This window comes from Tachysurus fulvidraco, chromosome 5 (assembly GCF_022655615.1).
Source record: "Tachysurus fulvidraco isolate hzauxx_2018 chromosome 5, HZAU_PFXX_2.0, whole genome shotgun sequence".
NCBI classification, from domain to species: Eukaryota; Metazoa; Chordata; class Actinopteri; order Siluriformes; family Bagridae; genus Tachysurus; species Tachysurus fulvidraco.
This window is the reverse complement of record NC_062522.1, coordinates 27,773,696-27,791,679: the sequence shown is the minus strand read 5'-3', so window position 1 is coordinate 27,791,679 and position 17,984 is coordinate 27,773,696. Positions and strand designations below refer to the sequence as shown.

At 39.2% G+C, this 17,984-nt stretch overlaps 1 protein-coding gene across 1 annotated transcript; it reads right to left on the bottom strand.

Annotated features, from left to right (window-relative positions):
* Positions 1–363: 363 nt before the first annotated feature.
* kcnj3b (potassium inwardly rectifying channel subfamily J member 3b) lies at positions 364–17,760 on the bottom strand. Its single transcript, XM_027133640.2, has 3 exons — positions 16,065–17,760; positions 13,408–13,624; positions 364–3,073 (listed from the first exon to the last, which is right to left on the bottom strand). Exons 1-3 carry the CDS (start codon positions 16,731–16,733, stop codon positions 2,358–2,360), a joined length of 1,602 nt encoding a protein of 533 aa, XP_026989441.1. The 5' UTR covers positions 16,734–17,760; the 3' UTR covers positions 364–2,357.
* Positions 17,761–17,984: the final 224 nt, after the last annotated feature.

Below are 17,984 nucleotides of genomic sequence, written 5' to 3'. Positions count from 1 at the left end.
TTCTTGAAAAGTCCATGGTTCAGAGCTGTTTTGGTAGAACAACTGGTTTTAATGTTATGCCTGATTGCTGTACAAGTCAAACACATGTCCAAGCACCACCAACTAGAATGGAAACACATTAAACCACAATATATTTTCTATATCCAGAACCAAAAGTCTCTGATTTGAGATCAATTGCATTCATGATATTTTTGTTTGTTTATTAAAAATCCAATCCCTAATCAGAGATCAATTTCCCAAAATGCTGATTATTGTTGGATTTATTTTGATTTACATAAAAAAGATGGCATAATATAAAATAAGAATCAAAGTGCATGATATTTGTCTTAATTAAATAAGAAACGAATTTTCAGTAAATGTCACTAAAGCAGAAGGTAAATACTTTAATATGAAGGATTGTTCATGTAAACAGAGTTATCTGGTAGAAATAGGCTAACAGGACAATGTCCGTCTGCTTTTTGAAAGAAAACATACATAAAATAAGGTTCAGTTTATTTTGTGTAACCAAGCAAAGAAAAAGAAACAGAACAGTATATAGACATATCCACAGTATACAGGCTGGGGCTGATTACTTTCTAACCCAGACTGTAGACATAGTTGTGAAGGCATGAATTAAAACACCAGGTGTAATAAACTTGAACGAGGTGGATCACTTTGTCAATCCCATCTTTTTAAAAATGTCTTTGGAGAAAGTAGAAGTAAGGACTGAGTCAGCATTGCCCACTGAACCTACAAATTACACGAAGGAACAAATTGCAGAACCAGGTTTTATGAGGCTTGGACACTACAGGCAAGCTGACATTTCTGACTATCATGCTTGCTATTTGGATATTTTTAAAGACATGACTTAAAAAATAGCAAACAATATCCTTCAATGTTTAAACTCCTATCCTACGACTTTTCCATAAAGCTGTTTATAATTTGAAAGCAGAGCTGATCGGTGGATTTTGGTAGTACATGTTTTTGTAGCCACCCTATTTTTTTCTTGGCCACCATATAATGTCATTCGACACTTAGTTGTGTTCTGAGTCACATCCTTTTTTAACACAGAGGCAACACGATGAAAACATAAACAACTTTATGAATAAAATTAAATATAGTAATGATGTCACAATTAAAAACATCTAATATGCTCAGTAAAAAGCATTCATTTGAAGAAGGTGTGAGATTAAAGATGAAATGAGTAATTTATGGTATTTTGCTTCTAACGTTGATCAGTGTCTTCAAAGACACAAGATAAATCTTTCCATCTCTTTAAAAATGCATCATGCACTTCCATATTAGAAGACTTATTCAAAGTACTAAATGTTGACTTTGAAAGGGTATTAACGGGAAAAGACTTTGAAGCAATATTTAAGTAAGAGCTCCATCATTCAGATAGCTGTCTATCATCCACCATCTGCATTCAGACACTTACATTTGTGCAACACATTTATTCCAGTGTTTAAAAACTCTGTAATTTGGCACATTCAATTTTGGCCAGAAATATTTCTTAAACCAAAACATTAACACAACACATGTACAAGAATGTTCAGTCAAAAGTATCACGGAAATCCGAAGGATTATTGCTTCAGCTTTCAAACACAAAAACCATTACAAATTAGAAGATTTCTGTTTTTTTTTTTTTAAATATGTGAAAAACAAACACAATTTTAATGCTCTAGACTCATATCCAGTAAAGCAGCGCATCACGGTGAGTAAATACATCACACAGTAATGTGCTCTGTCTCACATCATACAGAGAAACACAATTCCTAACAAAACATCATACAAGTTAAGGCTTGTTCTTAGATTTGAGATCATATGTTTTTGGTTATGGACAAATATTGAACATGCAATAGAGTATTCACGAGCTCGAGGCAATTTTTTGGATACTAAAATGCCAGACGTTAATTCATTTTTTGAAAGTGATGTGTTAATATTAAATAATAATCTTTTTTCTTGTGTAATAGATGGAGAACCTCAGAGCGGACATAACGAGCGACGAGTAAATCGGGCATACAAGGAGTCACTGACTTCTTGGATTTCTTACCATACATTGAAGAATAGAGACCATAAAGAACATTTGAATATTTATGGTGTGAAACATCATAAACATAATGTTAAACATTTGATAAGTGAATCATTTAAATGCTCTGGACTATGTGGTTAATATTTCTCATGTTTCTCATGTTTATGAATAACATGTTGGATATGTATCTTATTTCATGCTGTTTGTGGAAAAAAAAACCATGCCAGATTGTGTTAAGCAATATTACTGTAGGTCAAAGTTATATTAATATATAAATTGTTCCATATGTAACATTATTGTCCAGTTTACAAAGGAGGTAAATGAAGTACTGAAAGCAAGTATATGTTCATTTCAGACTTAACCCTGTGAATCTCTCTGAGTTCATCTTTCGCAGTTTGGGAGGCAGGTGCCCGTCCATTCGTCCTCCAATTCCGACCCCAACTCCTCCTATACCTCCGGCTAGTCGCTGTAGCTTCGGTGGCAGGTCCGTCACTGATTGGCTGATAGGATCAACTCCGCCCCCTATTAGACCTAGCTTAGAAGACATTTTGTCCTCTACTGGGCTGAGCAGCGAGCTGATTGGTGGAAGCCTGTCCTCGGCTACGCCAGGGGCTGAGCTGATTCGCTGAAGTTTGGCGGGCAGCTCACCCAGGTTGTACGTGATCTCAGAACTCATGCGCATCAACTTGCGTGGCATGCCGTCCCTTCCTGTAAGCCTCTGTAACTTAGCTGGAAGCTTGGTGCTGGCCAAAGGGGCAGCCATGTTAATTGAGCCGGTCTCGGTATCGCTCTGCAGGGCTTCTAGTCCGTCCATGGTGCTGCTGCCTTCAGTCAGGCCTCCTGTGCTTTGGCAGAGTGATGGGGCGGTGAGTGGCGAGGACAGCAGCAAACTTTCCTCCTGCTCCTTAATGCTGTGTGGAGGTGTGGGCACCTCGAATGTACCATGGAACTGTGAGTAGTCCACCTTGAAGAAACCCTCCTCCAAAGAGATGACTGGGTAAAAGCGGTGACCCCAGAGGACTTCGTCCTCAGTATATGATGTTCTTGCCTGGCAGGTCATGCCTAATACAAACCAACAAACACATATATACTTATAAAAAAAAGCAATGGCATGACACAATGCTGAGACCCAGTAATGATAAGTTTAGACTTTTAACTGAAAGTCGGTCAGGGTGTAATTATAAATGTCAACACTTCTCAAGTATTCTCTTAGTAATTTAGGTCATTTATTACCTAAACCAAAGCTTGCACATATAAACATGAACAAATAAACTGCAGAACATCGAGTTCTTCCTGTCTACACTCTTCTACAACTATATACCATGATTAATTATAAACCTTTGATTTGCACTGGCTCATAACCATAGATTTAGTTTTTATAACCATAGTTGCCAGGTTGCAGCACATTTTCTGTGCAAGTTCATCTTAAGAACCACACAAAAGCCAAAAATGTTCAGGTGCTGGAAAAGAGAGACAGATTTTTCTTTCAGCTTTTCAGTGAGAAACAAGGTCACAGTGGTCCTCATGTATTTCTGATGTACGGTCATGATCCACCCCTTAACTCCACTTCTTGTCTCTTGATCTTTGCAATATACTGTATTTTACAATAGATCTGGATCTGTACATCATAGACACACTGTCTGAACACTTTGCTTAGCTTGTGGAAATTAATTAGATGTAATTCCCATTTTTTTCTATTAAACAGCAACAGAATATTTTTTAAACTAGCTTAATTGAGTGTACAAAAAACTGTTACCCTGGAAACCCTGTAATTAACCGCATTGTACCTCCGCTGAAAACATTCACAGAGTAAGCATGTAACAGCGTATTTTCTGGACCCTGTAGAACTCTCTGGGATGCTTTTTGAATCATCTTTTTGGATCACTAGGTTTAAAAAGACCTATATCATAATAAATGGGGCAAGGTAAAAACATTGGATTAAATATGTGACCATATACATTATGCAGATTCAAGCCCAGAGCTTCAGGTAATGTTCACATCATACATTAGAATGAAGAAAAAGTGACTTTGATTACGGCACAGTTGATGGTGACAGAAGAGCTGGTCTGTGTTTCCCACTGATAATGAACTGAAACTGATGATTTCCTGGGATTTTCATGAATGACAGTTGTATTGGCGGAAATGCTTTGGTCAGAAGAGGTCTGAAGGAACTGGTTAGAAAGACTGGATAGAAAGGATGCAGAATCTCATATAAGCACAAATTACAACTGTGGTGAGTAGAAAAGCACCTCGGGATACTTCAGAATCATTATATCCTGAGGATGGATGAGTTACAACAGAGGAATAAAGCAAAAATTCCACTCCTTTCAGCCAAGAACAACAATCTGAGGCTATCATGGATACAGACTCATAGAAACTGGATTGTTGCAGACTGGAAAAAGAACAGGTGAAATATGGGTGGGGTTGTCCAGGGGTTTGTCATGTTTGGGTAAAACATTTTACTCCATTTAGAGGCTGTTCTGTGTGAAAATTTCAATGATATCAGCAGTATCTGCGTAACCCGGCCCATCTGGAACCAACAACACTGCCATAGTTAAAGTCAGTTTTTCCTCCCATTCTGATGTTTGATGTGAAGATTAACTGAAGCTTTTGACATGTATCTGCATGATTTTATGCATTGCTTTACTGCCATAATAGATAACGGCATGAACGAGCAAATGTACAGGTATACAGTACAGGTCTGTCTCACTTGCCCCTGTAGAACCAATGCCACCATTCACCACTATCCTGTGTCACCCAGAGGAGGATGGTTTCCATTTTCAGACTAGAAATATTCTGAACTCAGCTGAACTGCATAGAACATTTGTCAGTATTAATTTTCACTAAGGTATCATTCTTTGTTGTTAAGAACAAATTGTACTGTTGTACACAAACAAAGCACGCACACACACACACACACACACACACACACACACACACACATATATATATGCATGCGCATGGGAGTAGCATTTACTGTTGAGCAACACCCACGGGAACGTCTGTTCACAGACCATTTGGCTGCATGAAAACAAGAGCTTTGACAGAAGGAAATTCGTTAGATCTGTGGATCAACCACACTGCATCACCTTAATTAGAGCACATAAAACAAAGACTATTAAAAGATTTTTCACAAACATCCAGAAACAGAACTTTTCTGTATAAAAAAACAACAAAAAAAAAACAACATAAAGGTGTTTTTTGTCTCAGAAGGCCAGAAAAGGTGCAGTATGCAATAGTTATCTATTTTCACCAAAGACCATGGATGTAACCGTATATTCAGAGCTGTGGTTTGATCCCCTCATCAACATTTGCTTGTTCTTGTGGTCAGACAGACAGTGTAGATGTGTTCTACAGAGAGCACATGAAGTTTCTCAGCCATCCAGAAGAAATCTAATGGGATAGTGTTAGGAGTCCCGCAGAGGAGTAAAAACCACTGTTTAATAAATGACTCATTGAAGTAAAACTGCACTGACAAATGAGTTTTCTTGACATCCAACACACCGACAACAAATACGCACCCCCTCGCTCTGCCTCTCCTTCTGCTTTTTTAATCGCTTTTGTTGTAGTGCATCGAAGTAACAGAACATCCTGCTGTGTGATATTGATTGGTTTTCAACCCAATCACCATCTTTGCCAGCCAATCCTAATCAGCCGTATTATTACAATGTTCCAAATAAGGCTAAGAGATTATCCCCCCATTTTCTCTTCAATTTGGGTTTACCAGTTCTCACGCATTAGTTAACATTCCTCATCACCCAGCAGCTAAGGAGAGTGGGGCATACACGCAAAACCAACGTCCACGTCTTTTCACACTGCTTGTGCTGTGTCCCAAGGTGGCATAAACCACTCAGAAGTATATGCTATCTACCTTGTGCTGAGTGAATGACTGGCTAGTGTCATTCTGAAAGAAGAGAATATGCCATTCCTCCCACGATAAGAGTTTGTTTGCTTGACTCCCGGCCATTGACAGCAGTTTGGTAGCATCGTTGCATTTTTCCTTGCAATCACCCAGCAATAAGACAGATACTGTTCTGTCCATATTATTTGAGGACTCAGTTCCTTGTAGGAACAAACCTGTAGAGAGAAGAGGCATTGATGGTACAGCATTGTGAAATTACACCCCATTTTTCTAGCAACTGCATAGGATAAAGATATAGAAATAAAGCGTTTGTATTACTGCGACTGCGAACACAAGGTGACTAAACACAGATCTAACCTAGAAGGTTTTTAAATTAACTATGTACCTTAATGCTATTCCCCTACAAACACTGGAAAAAACCCAGAGGTAAAATGGCATATAAGTATAAGCGCGTTCTGTGAATTCTACTCCCGAGAGTTCCTCAGCAACATCAGTTCATAAAAACCAGTGCTTTAGTTCTGTGATATATTTTTTTAACAAATGTTGGTTAATTTTTCCCAAAATCGAAACAAATTAGTAGCCTAAAGTAAAGCACCATGAGGCAGAGCAGACAGATATTGATGACTGCTACAGTACATGTTTATGTTAATGAATGTGGTCAATGGTTATCTTGCACACTGCTCACTCACAACAAGATACAACTCCTGCATGGGTGATATCTTTTGGACCACAGGATTTCAGTCCTAACACATACATAAAGACCTCTAGTCTCAACCACCCTGAGAATTTTTCCGACAAGCTTTCTAAAACACGCACACACACATACTGTACACATACACGCATGCACACACACAAACACTCACACCCACAAGAATGCCTTATTCTTATGTATTCTGTTTTTTTTTTTTTAAATAAATAGGTCAATCAAAATAAAACACATTTGCCCTGCCAGCCATATTTCATTCCATATAAAATATAAATATAGTCATAAATCAAGAGATCAACAGAACATAAAGGCATATTTCTAATTTTCACATAATTTAAATCCTGTGCTTTGGCCTTCATATTTACAAGATCTCCACCTACTTGAACTCCTATAAGAGATATTTGGAGAGACTATCATCATAAAAAAATTACTTACTGTAAGTTCTAGAGATTTTTAGATTCTGCGCCAAGGCTCGGTGAAGCTGTTCTGGCAGCTTATTTTTTGACCCGACACCTTACTAAAACACTTGACCTTTTATGTCAATGTAAGTACATGTTTATACTGTATAAAAAAGTAAACAAATATGACATAGTGGAAATTAGAATATTACAAGATGCGTGCTCTTAATACTCTGACATGGATCTGCTGTAATCATTTGTAGATGTAGTGTCATCATGTATGTGAGCTGAGATTTGAGAAAATTTAACAGGAAGCACAAAAATAAATAGGTGAGATGGTTAACCTTAATAGATCAGGCTCAAAACAGAAGAATCTATCGGAAGTAGAATGGAAGGATTTACTCAGTGTTCACAGTCAGCACCATGCACCAAAGATAAGGAAATATTTACAGTAATGAGACAAAATCCAAGGTACAACAGTAGTAAATGAGAGCACCTGGACTTGTGTTTAGAGTTTTTGGTGCATCTGAAGGGTTCTCTGATCTTATGGCAGTGTTAAAGGCAGTGGTAAGAAAGGGTATTTGGATTGTTTGGGGATCACTGAATGGGGCTCTGAGCTGCTTAAAGTGGCACTTAAAGTCATTTGGAGAGCAAGTCTGTCTATCACTGCTCCTGCAAACACAGGAAAGAAAGCTCAGGATGGAAACGACAGAGGATCATCCGAGACCTTGCTGTCTGCAGCAGAGAACACACACCTCCAGGTTACATAAACTAACGCAGACCATGATCTAACCATTAGACACAAACGCACCCATCACCCAGCCTCTCCAAAACACAGTCTGTCTCTCACCCACACCATATGAGAAAGTTTACTGTCCGTGCTTGCCCATTGTAAAACCCCCATTTCTGACTCGACAAGAGTGTGAAATTTTATTATTCAACTCATGAAATATTAAACAGGCTTTCTGATGTTTACAGAGTGTGTGTGTGTGCATGTGTGTGTATGTGTGCATGGCAAGTGAGGTTCCAGCCTGATTTTCCTCTAACGGTGCTTACATAATCACCCCATATTCACCCATTACAATGAAATTTCATTACCGGCGATTGTTTGAGAAGCGGTTGCGCATATTATATCGTGTTCAGATTAAAAACAAACAAACCAAAACATCATATCACTACACTCCTCTAGATGACAGTTACGAGGGCAATTTATATTTCCAACAGAGATAATGTGTTTCTATGGTGACCGTCATTAAGCGCGCTGTTCGCTTAGCACAGAGGTGCTCTCGATGACCTGGTTCTGTCATCTTTTTCTCGCTATGCTTCACCATCGCTTGTATTTTTTCTCGCTTGCGTTGTTTTGCTGCTGTGCTCATGCCATTTTTTGTTCTCCTTTGATCCCTCTGCAGGTGGGCAGGCTCTCTTTGGATACTTTATGTCTCTTTCTAATAAGCTACCTCTACCTATCATCATTACCTCCATTATGATCATCATTATCTGTATTGATGTCTCATTTTGTGTGCCATTATGTGTTCGCTGATCTAAGCAGCTTTACTATAATCTGTTTCTTTTACTCTTTCTGTCTGTGTGTGTGTGGTGACTGACACGGCACATCACTAAGCTATTGGCTGTAATCGACCATCCAGCTGAACTCAGTCTTCCCCACTGACACAGAGTACAAGACTTCAGGGGTTTTGGAGTCGAGAAGTAGCTGAGTTCCTCCAATTTGCCAAAGTCATAAGGGAGTCTAGCACAAAGCCAAATTGATTATCATCTCTCATTCAGAGTACCATTTGCAATACCTTGTAACCTAAACATCCCTCTGCTGAATACATGAATAGTCCACAGAAAGACAGTGACTTTAACACATTGTATGTACTCTATTTAGCCTAACGTTCCTCTTAAACACGATATGCTAATCTAAGTCTCTGCACAGGTCTCTTAGTCAGGCAGTTTTCAAAATATTGGCTGTAAGATAATAGGCATCAGCTCTGGAAAAGACACAGAGGAGCCGCTTACAGTTTCAGAAAATGCATTGAAGTATGAGAGTGCCTCTGACTGGAAGCTGAAGTCCCAGTTTTCAGCCGATTAATGACAAAATCTTTTCAGCATCTTTTAACCTAATTGCTATCCACTGCATCTGTAGCCTCTGAGTAACATGGGCAAGAATTTCAACACATTATCCTGAAAGAATTGAATGTTTCTGAGTTTCCGTCTGATTTCTGGTATATTCCTTTAATTCTTAATGGGTTATATATACTGTAGACTCTCAAAGTTGCATCTGTTGAGCATAACCTGGAGGTCTGTCATTATTTTAGTTTCCTACAGCAGGAGAAATAGCTACCCTATCACTATTATTAGCGCTAATATGCACATACATAATGCATCAAATCATGCAGATAATGCAGTTTAACAGCCTCAGGTGATGTTTACATCAAACTTCAGAACGGGGAAGAAAATGTGATGTCAGTGAGTTTGATAGTGGCATGGATGTTGGTGCCAAACAGGTTGGTTTGAGGAGCTGATGAATTTTCAGGGTTTTAAAAACATAAAACTGCAGTAATCACTTTACAACTGTGATAAGCAGAAAAGCCAAACAAGACCTGACAGGATGATGGGGTGGAACTTGATATACAGTAGTCTCCAGCCCAGCCTCAATGTTTAATGCATTTTGCATTCTGAGATGCCCAACTTTAAGAGTTGTTTGAGTAACCATATCCTTCTTGTCAGCTCAGACAGGTCTGTTAGTCTGTCAATTGACCTCAACAACAAGACATTTCTACCATCAGGACTACCACACCGTTCTGTATTAACAGAGAGTGTTGCATGTGAAAATCCCAGAAGTTTCTAAAATACCCAAACCAGCCTCCCTGGAACTAATAACTGTGCCAGAATAAGTCATTGAGATTACAATCCAAATTTTGATGTTTAATCTAAACATTCCCAAAGCTCTGTTTTTTTTTGTTGTTGGTTTTTTTTTTATACATGTGGTGTTGTCACATAAACAGCTGAAGAAATAACTGCATGAATTTTCAAGTGTTCCTTATAAAGTGGCCAGCACATTCTTTTAGATAATTGCAGTGTTCCTTCCTGCTCACAACTGCTGAAATAATTTAATCTAAAACTCAAAACTTAAAAAAAACCCACATCTATAAATAATGTCAGCAGAACCACTGTTAGAACCATCTATTAGTGGAAGTTATAGGAATTAAAAAGTTCTATAGCTCCAATAAATAACCAAAATATCTTTATACACTTATTTAAATAATGACACTAATATTTGGAAAATCTTATTTAGGTTAAAAAATAAATTTGTACTGTGGGGCATGGCTGTAAAAGGTTTTGAGATACCCTGATTTAGAATTGACAAATTGCTTTGACAAGATATTTCTTATTCATTTCTCTTCAAAAAAAGAAAGAGGAGTCTGGTGAAGAAACGACCATTAACACCTACTAGAATTTAAGTGATTCGAGGATCTAATTCATTTCATGGACATTAAATGTAACTACATATAGTTCTAATATAAAGAAATAACTGTATTGAATATAAAATAATAAAAATGTGTACATTTCTGTAGAAAATGATGTGGAATAAATCAGTGTTGTTATAGGTAAATAAGTTGCATATTACATCAATAATCTCACACTATATGATGTTTTAGTACTTGCTTATATTTTATATTTAAATCAAATTGATTTTTGCATTTCTATATTTACGTGTATGTATATACAGTTTAAAAAGGGTTATTATTATTATTATTATTATTATTATTATTATTATTATTATTATTATTATTATTATTATTATTATTATTTAATTCCACCTCTTTTCAATTACAAGTCTATACCATGACAATAAAAAGTGTAACACTGAGCTTATCAATCATTAAAACCTCAATTTTGTCCATCTCTAGTTTATGTGTTTATGTAATACACACGAAGGGAAAAAAAACAGATCAGTGTTCCTCTCACATACTTCTCTGTACCTCAAACAGGCTGTGCGACTTTACTGTACTGAGCCCACTTAAGGAGGAGGAGATTTAGTTGCTATGGAAACTGATTCACAATGGGGAGAACAGTGTGCTGACTAACTGTACATAATTCTGTTTTTACCTACAAATCCGTTCACTTTCTGTGGGTGGAATATTCAGACTGCTTGCTGCTGTGCATGCACTGTTCATGTGGAAGACCTGTCAGTGGAACACCACTGTACACTATGTGGAGACTGTACTGTATGAAACATTCAGACACACTGTGTGTGTGTGTGTGTGTGTGTGTGTGTGTGTGTGTGGGGGGGGTGTTTATTGGTCTTGGTATGGCTCAGCGTGCTTTGTATATATTTTTTCATTCTGCTCTATTCAAACTGGTATGCTTGCATGATTTGGTACATTTGAAGCCTGAGGCACTAAAGGTACAGGTGAACTTATGATTGACAGGTTTGCTGATCCTACACCATGTAAGACCACTGAGATGCGGCGTGCTAAATAAAGATTCCCTTTATGTTTCACACGTCTTACATAACAAGGCTGTTGCTCTCGCTCCCTTTTGCTTTCTCCCTCTTTTTTTAGTGTTCCGTTCAACACTAACAACATTCTCAACTCCTCTACAGCACGAAGGAGTCAGTCTAATGCTTTAGAGATTAGCCACCTACACCCACTGACAACAGTGTACATACTCTCAAACACCCCAAACAAAAAACAAAAACACAGTTTTTTTCCTTTCCTTTCTTTTCTCTTTCTTTTTTTAACTAGAACAAAAATAACCCTGTGGCGGCTAACTCTACATTCTCTCTGTAGAATCCCTGAAGACACATGTTTGGAAAGTGTTAGAAGACTCAAGAACGATTGAAAGAGAGTGTGTGTGGTACAAATGTAATGGTCCTTTTTGGTTTAAGTTTGAGTGCCAACCCATCGCAGGGCACACACACACTCTCATTCACTCACACACTCGCACACTACGGACACTGTTCCAGAGATGCCAATCAACCTACCATGCATGTCTTTGGACCGTGGGAGGAAACCAGAGTACCCGGAGGAAACCCCAAGGCTCGGGGAGAACATGCAAACTCCACACACACAAGGCGGAGGCAGGAATCGAACCCTCAACCCTGGAGGGGTGAGGAAAATGTGCTAACCACTAAGCCACCGTGCCCCCACTAGTTAACAAAGTTCATTAAATTCTCTCTCATTATTAGCACTTTCGTTCTTAACCTTATGCCTGACATACCAATAAGTTGCTCTGAAAAATGTTTCTTGTCTCGTCGAATGAACAGAAATGCATTACATTCTATGAAATATGTAAAGGTTTGCATCCCTGGATATTACTGTCAGTCATTTCACAGCCCTTCACAGTTAAACCTAAAGCTTTTGTAAACCCCGACTTCTTGTTTTGACACCAATGAGCTCTGCTAGACCACCAAGGCAAACCGCGCTAAAAATTTAAATGTTTTTTTGTTTACTTTTTGTTACCTGAACATCATACATACTGTAGCTGTGTGTAAAGTAATGCAGGAGAACAGAATCAAGACTGTGAAATGAGGGGGACTAATTGGCCACATCTGATCAATGTTACTTACAGCCCTGTTTGGTATTGCAATGATCGGATGTATTATTTGGCACTCTGTTGCAAGTTAGCCTTAAATCTTTGCATCATTGATATACTGTAGAAACCTCTTTGTTGCACACTTTCTAGCAATTCCGATTACTAATACCACTGGAGCTGCTTATACTTGTTTATACTTCATTATTCTGCCTTTTTTGTATTGATCATTGACCAGTAGGTGAAAAGTATGTTCAAATGACAAAGAGACAGATGACAATTAATTTCCTATGTATCTGCATGACACTGAGCAACAGCAGCAAGCAACATAGCAACAACACAAATAACAGAATTCAGAGTTTCTTAATTGTATTCAACTTAAGTAGGTATAAATCAGTGAACTGACAAATGCCATTTCGACATTTCTTCAGTTTGCTTACTCAGAACATTAGCATCTACCGGCAGTTATTTCCTATTTACTGATTGAAAATTTGATAGTTACATAAATTGGGTGAATGGCTTTGTGAAGAAAAATAAAGCCTGTAAAATACTAGCAGAGGTCCTTTGTGCCTTTGATAAGTGTCTGTAGCTTATACATTTAGCTTGCTTTGCTAATCTGCCAATGCAAGACATGTAATGTCCACACTGATAAGTACATATATAAATGGAGTTCACCTACTGTAGTTACAGTAGCTAGCTTTATATAGCTTCTACCATTTCTCAGCGTAGTTGATAGTACAGTAGTACTTCCTACATTACCATAATGATAAAAAATTATAATTCCAGACCACAATCATCAAATTTATAAATGTAAAATGTTCACTTAAACCAGAACAAAACAGCCAATAGTCATAGGTGTGGTTTTGCATGTGTTTTGTGGAGTGAGTCTTACCTGTGGTCTCCACAATGCCTTCCAGGATCACCACAATCTCAAACTGCTCGGTCTGCATGGACCGCAGTGAAAGGTCATAGAACGGGCTCTTCGAGTCAATTACATGGCAGATGGTGAGAGGCGACACAAGAAAGAGCTGATCGGCTCCTGTACTGAAACCAACGTCCAGCTCCAGCTGGTCCAGAGGCAGGAATTCACCCTCAGGAGTCTGTCGAGACTACAGACAGAGAAGATCTTAGAGAAAGCGAGCTTAATTTCGAAAATAGCATTTGAAAAGGTACACCAGACTTCATCGATGATGCATGGCTAAAATGATGGCTTACATTTTCATCTGTGCTTCATTCAAAACATATAATTTATACTACAATAAAATCCACACCCAACTATCGGGCTAGAGAGAGAAAGAGAAAAATACAGAGTGAAAACCAGAGACGACAACCAACAGCGTAATAGGACGGGTGAGGGGATCGCCAATGGATCATTATACAATGGATCATGATATCTTCAGCATTGCTCTAATGCTTAATCTTAACCCTGCACATTTTGGTATGCTTTAACACCCAGTTTTACTCATTTCTGGCATTTTAGTTAAATGATGAGTCAAAAAAGGTGAAATCACTGAAATATGCAGGACAGTTATAGAGTCCTGACTAATTTCTGTTTTGAAAATTTGACAATATCTATAATCAGACTAAACTAAACTACAGAGCTGAAGCGGTAGGGCAGTGTTATAAATGCTCTGACTATACCCACTATGCTATCCTTGATAATATGTTTTATGTATATAGAAGAGGTCATAAATGTTTCATGATTCATTAAATGTGTATCTTACTTCATAAGAAAGATTTAGACCAATTAATACAACGACCAGTCTCAAATTAAATCTGCATGAACAAACAACTGGATACCAGCCTGTTATGCACTTATCTTGTTTCAGATATTTCATCTGTAGGTTTGTGGTTAGAATGAATTTCTTGTTGGAATAAAATAAGAAGCGACTTTTACTGATACACTGTTCCGGTCCAACTTCTGATCAAAGCTCAGGAAAAGACTAAAAGCGTTACTATTATATACGCTGGAAGTTAAAAACAAATTGCACAAATGCTTTGTTACTAATTTTTTATTCATGTTCAATAACTATTTTCAGCCTGGACCTATTCAGAGTGAATCCTGAGCCTATCATCGGATGTCATGCTATCGTTGTACCCCATGCACACACTCATTCAGAGTTAAGGGCAATTAACAGTAGCCAGTTCACCTACTGGTTTGTTTTTTTAAGACTATGAGGAAAAAGAGAACCAAGAGCAAACATACAAGAACATGAGGACAACATCTGAAGGTCAACCCGGACTGTACCCGTAGTTTAGGACTGAACGAAGGACACTGGATCTGGAAAGTGGCAATGCTACCTACTGTGCCACCATGCTGCCTACTGTGCCACCCACATGACTAATACAGAACAGCACATGCATGTTTGCTGATATAGAAAAACACACATTCTTATGATACATCTCTAGACATTTTCATATAGATTTTTTTAAATATAATTTCAATATAAGCATTACTGTCAACTTTTTTCAAATACCTGACATTATTGGCTGTGATGCCTCCCCAGACACTAATGCCACAGTGCTTTACAGTTGCATGCATGCATGTCTTTATTAACTCGCTCCCTAGCATCCTTCTCACGTAGCTTTTCTATCCATCTGGACTCTATACCCAAAGCCAATCTCTGCTTTAACCTAAGAAGAAGTTCAGACATGCCTTCAGACAAAAATGCTATCCTTTCTCTTTCTCCCACAAATTGTTTTTGCCTGCAGCCACCTCTGTGTGTCAACAACCTTCCTCTGCCGACACAACAATTTTCCTATGATTTTCTCAGCTTATTCTAGGTTTTTGAACCCATTATGTCACTTCTGTTCAGCACTGAATCACATATCAGTCATCATTTATTTATACCCTAACAACTTGTACTTTCAGACCTTAGGTTGCAAACCTCATGTTTTAAAATGAGCATAGACTATGTCCTTCTTATGCAACCTATACAAAAAATTATGGCACACTAATAACCTCCTCAACACACTCAGATAATCGTGAATCACTCTCAGCCCTGGTACTGTACATGATCTTACATGGAAGCCTTAAAGATTCCACTGTCTTCAAAATATAATCATGAATACTGTAGATTTCTGGGAACAGTTGCCATAATCATTAAAACTGTGTTGCTCACACCAAACGTCTTTTCTACTCTATTACTGCTGAGTAATGACTTAATAAGTAAATAATAAATCACTATCCAGTCACACACAGATAAGGATGGGTTCCCTTATGAGTCTAGTTTCTGTCAAGATTTCTTCTGCATGTTACCTCATGGAGTTTTTCCTGCACCTCAGGGTTGAATCTAAATAGAAATCTGTAAATTCTAGAAAGCTGCATTGTGACAGTGTTTATTTTTACTAAATCAAATTAATCTATTTAAACATGGCAAAACCAGATGCCAGAATAAATGGATAAATGTTAGACTAAGTGACAAAACAGCTGGATTGCCATTATGCGCATCTGTTTCTGTGCGTAACGAAGCATCAAGACATAAGACTCGCGGGTTCATCAGGTAAACTTAAACGGTAGAGAAGTACTCTAGAAGTAAACATGCTCACTTTAAGAAGTTTGCATCGGATTTGCGCGGATACCATGTGGCTGTTCCTCAGGTTGCCCACCCGGAACATGAGCGTGAGCTTGCCGTCGCGCATCGAGATGGCCGCGTGTTCGCTGAACATGAGCGTCTCGGCGCGTTTCTTCGGCTGAGACATCTTGATGAACATGCAGCCGATAAGAAAGGCGTCGACTATGGAGCCCAGGATGGACTGGAACAGGAAAAGGATGATGCCCTCGGGGCATTTGTCCGTGATGTAGCGGTAGCCGTAGCCGATGGTGGCCTCGGTCTCGATAAAGAAGAGGAAAGCGGACGGAAAGTTGTGCACGTTGGCCACGCACGGCGTATACTTGTCGTCGCGCGCGCGCTCCAGGTCACCGCGCACGAAGGCGATCAGCCACCACATAAAGGCCATAAAGAGCCACGCTACCGTGTACGTTAGCACGAAGATGAACAGGTTCCAGCGCCACTTGAGGTCCACCAGAGTGGTAAAGAGGTCCGACAGGTAGCGGCTCGTCTCGCCGCCAAGGTTGCCGTGCTGCACGTTGCAGCGTCCGTTCTTGTCCACGAAGCGCTGGCGCTTTCTCTTCTTCTCCTGCTTATAAGCGCCGCCGCTCGAGGACGTCGTCGCTACCTGGAAATCGTCCCCGAATTTCTTCCGCAACGCTGACATTGTGTTGCCGATGAAGTTAAGGCAGGTCCGGCTGAGCGTTGTCGCTTCTCTCCCTGAGCACAGTCTCCTATATCGGCTTTATTCAGAGCTCTCCCGCAGACGCCTGCCTTTCCCGCATGTCTCACGCCGACACTAAAAAAAGTTGCGAATGAAAGAGATTTTGAGAATGTTGCTTGAGAGAAGTGTGGGTGTTGGAAGTGATGGAAATCCGACGCCTCAGCTTTCTCCGCTGCGCCACAGGAGTCTCCCTCCGCTGCGTCTCTGTCATGGGACGGGCAGATGCATCTCACATCTGGTTTTGACTTTCAGCTGGAAATTCTCCAAACCTAGTTATGATGACAGCTTGAAAACAAACACACACACACACACACACACACACACACACACACACACACACACACACACACACACACACACACACACACACACACACACACACACACACACACACTCTCGAAGAAACTGCGCTCTTGGATCAGTTAAGCGCCGCAGCCGCACCAGTATCCAGACCTGCTTTTTCGGGTGATGCCAAAAAATCTCGTGAAAAAACGTTACAAGACCGCGCCAACTTTCCCTTGTCACTGTGTGTGCACTAGCGCCGACACTCATCCTCTGCTCCACCGCGTTCTCCCTACTGTCAAGTATAGCGAAGGGCCATTCAGGAACGAATCGGTTCATTCAGAATGACTCTTGTAAGACGAGTCGGGAGAACCCGAATTCGAAAACACGATTCCCAAACAAATCGTGAATTTAGAAGTTGTGCTTTGACGTGTCGGTTTTACAAACAATTGAAATGAAATTTGAAATGCATGAGCCAATATTTTCTGTTCTCTATTCTCTTGATCTCATTAAATGCAGAATGATTTATTCCCATTATCAAACAAAGGCACTGGGTTTCAGTTAGCCATTGTGATACCTTGCTTCTTTGTAATGACACAATTTGATTTTGTAGTGAGCATTTCTCTTCTATTAGTGAGCATTTCTCTGAGCAGACAAATCAAAACACACCTAAATGATTCATTGACGCGTGCTTGTTGATTAGAACCGAATCAATAGAATGAATCGTAATGCTCGCTCTTAAACACTTAACGGATCCTGCGCATTGCGCGCCTTCTCTTCTCCAACTCCCTCCAGTGCGCAGATTCGGCACATGAAAGGAACTTCTGGGAACTAAATAATGGAGGGAGGAAGGGGTTGTATGTTCTTTATGATGTTATACTTTGATGTTAAGACTTAACTAAAATGTTTATT

Coding starts and splice junctions, on each gene's coding strand:
- kcnj3b (XM_027133640.2), bottom strand. CDS start 16,733: ATGTCAGCGTTGCGGAAGAAATTCGGGGACGATTTCCAGGTAGCGACG. Junction 13,625..16,064: donor TCCGATGCAAACTTCTTAAA/GTGAGCATGTTT, acceptor CTCTGTCTGTAG/TCTCGACAGACTCCTGAGGG. Junction 3,074..13,407: donor AGGCATTGTGGAGACCACAG/GTAAGACTCACT, acceptor GGTTTGTATTAG/GCATGACCTGCCAGGCAAGA.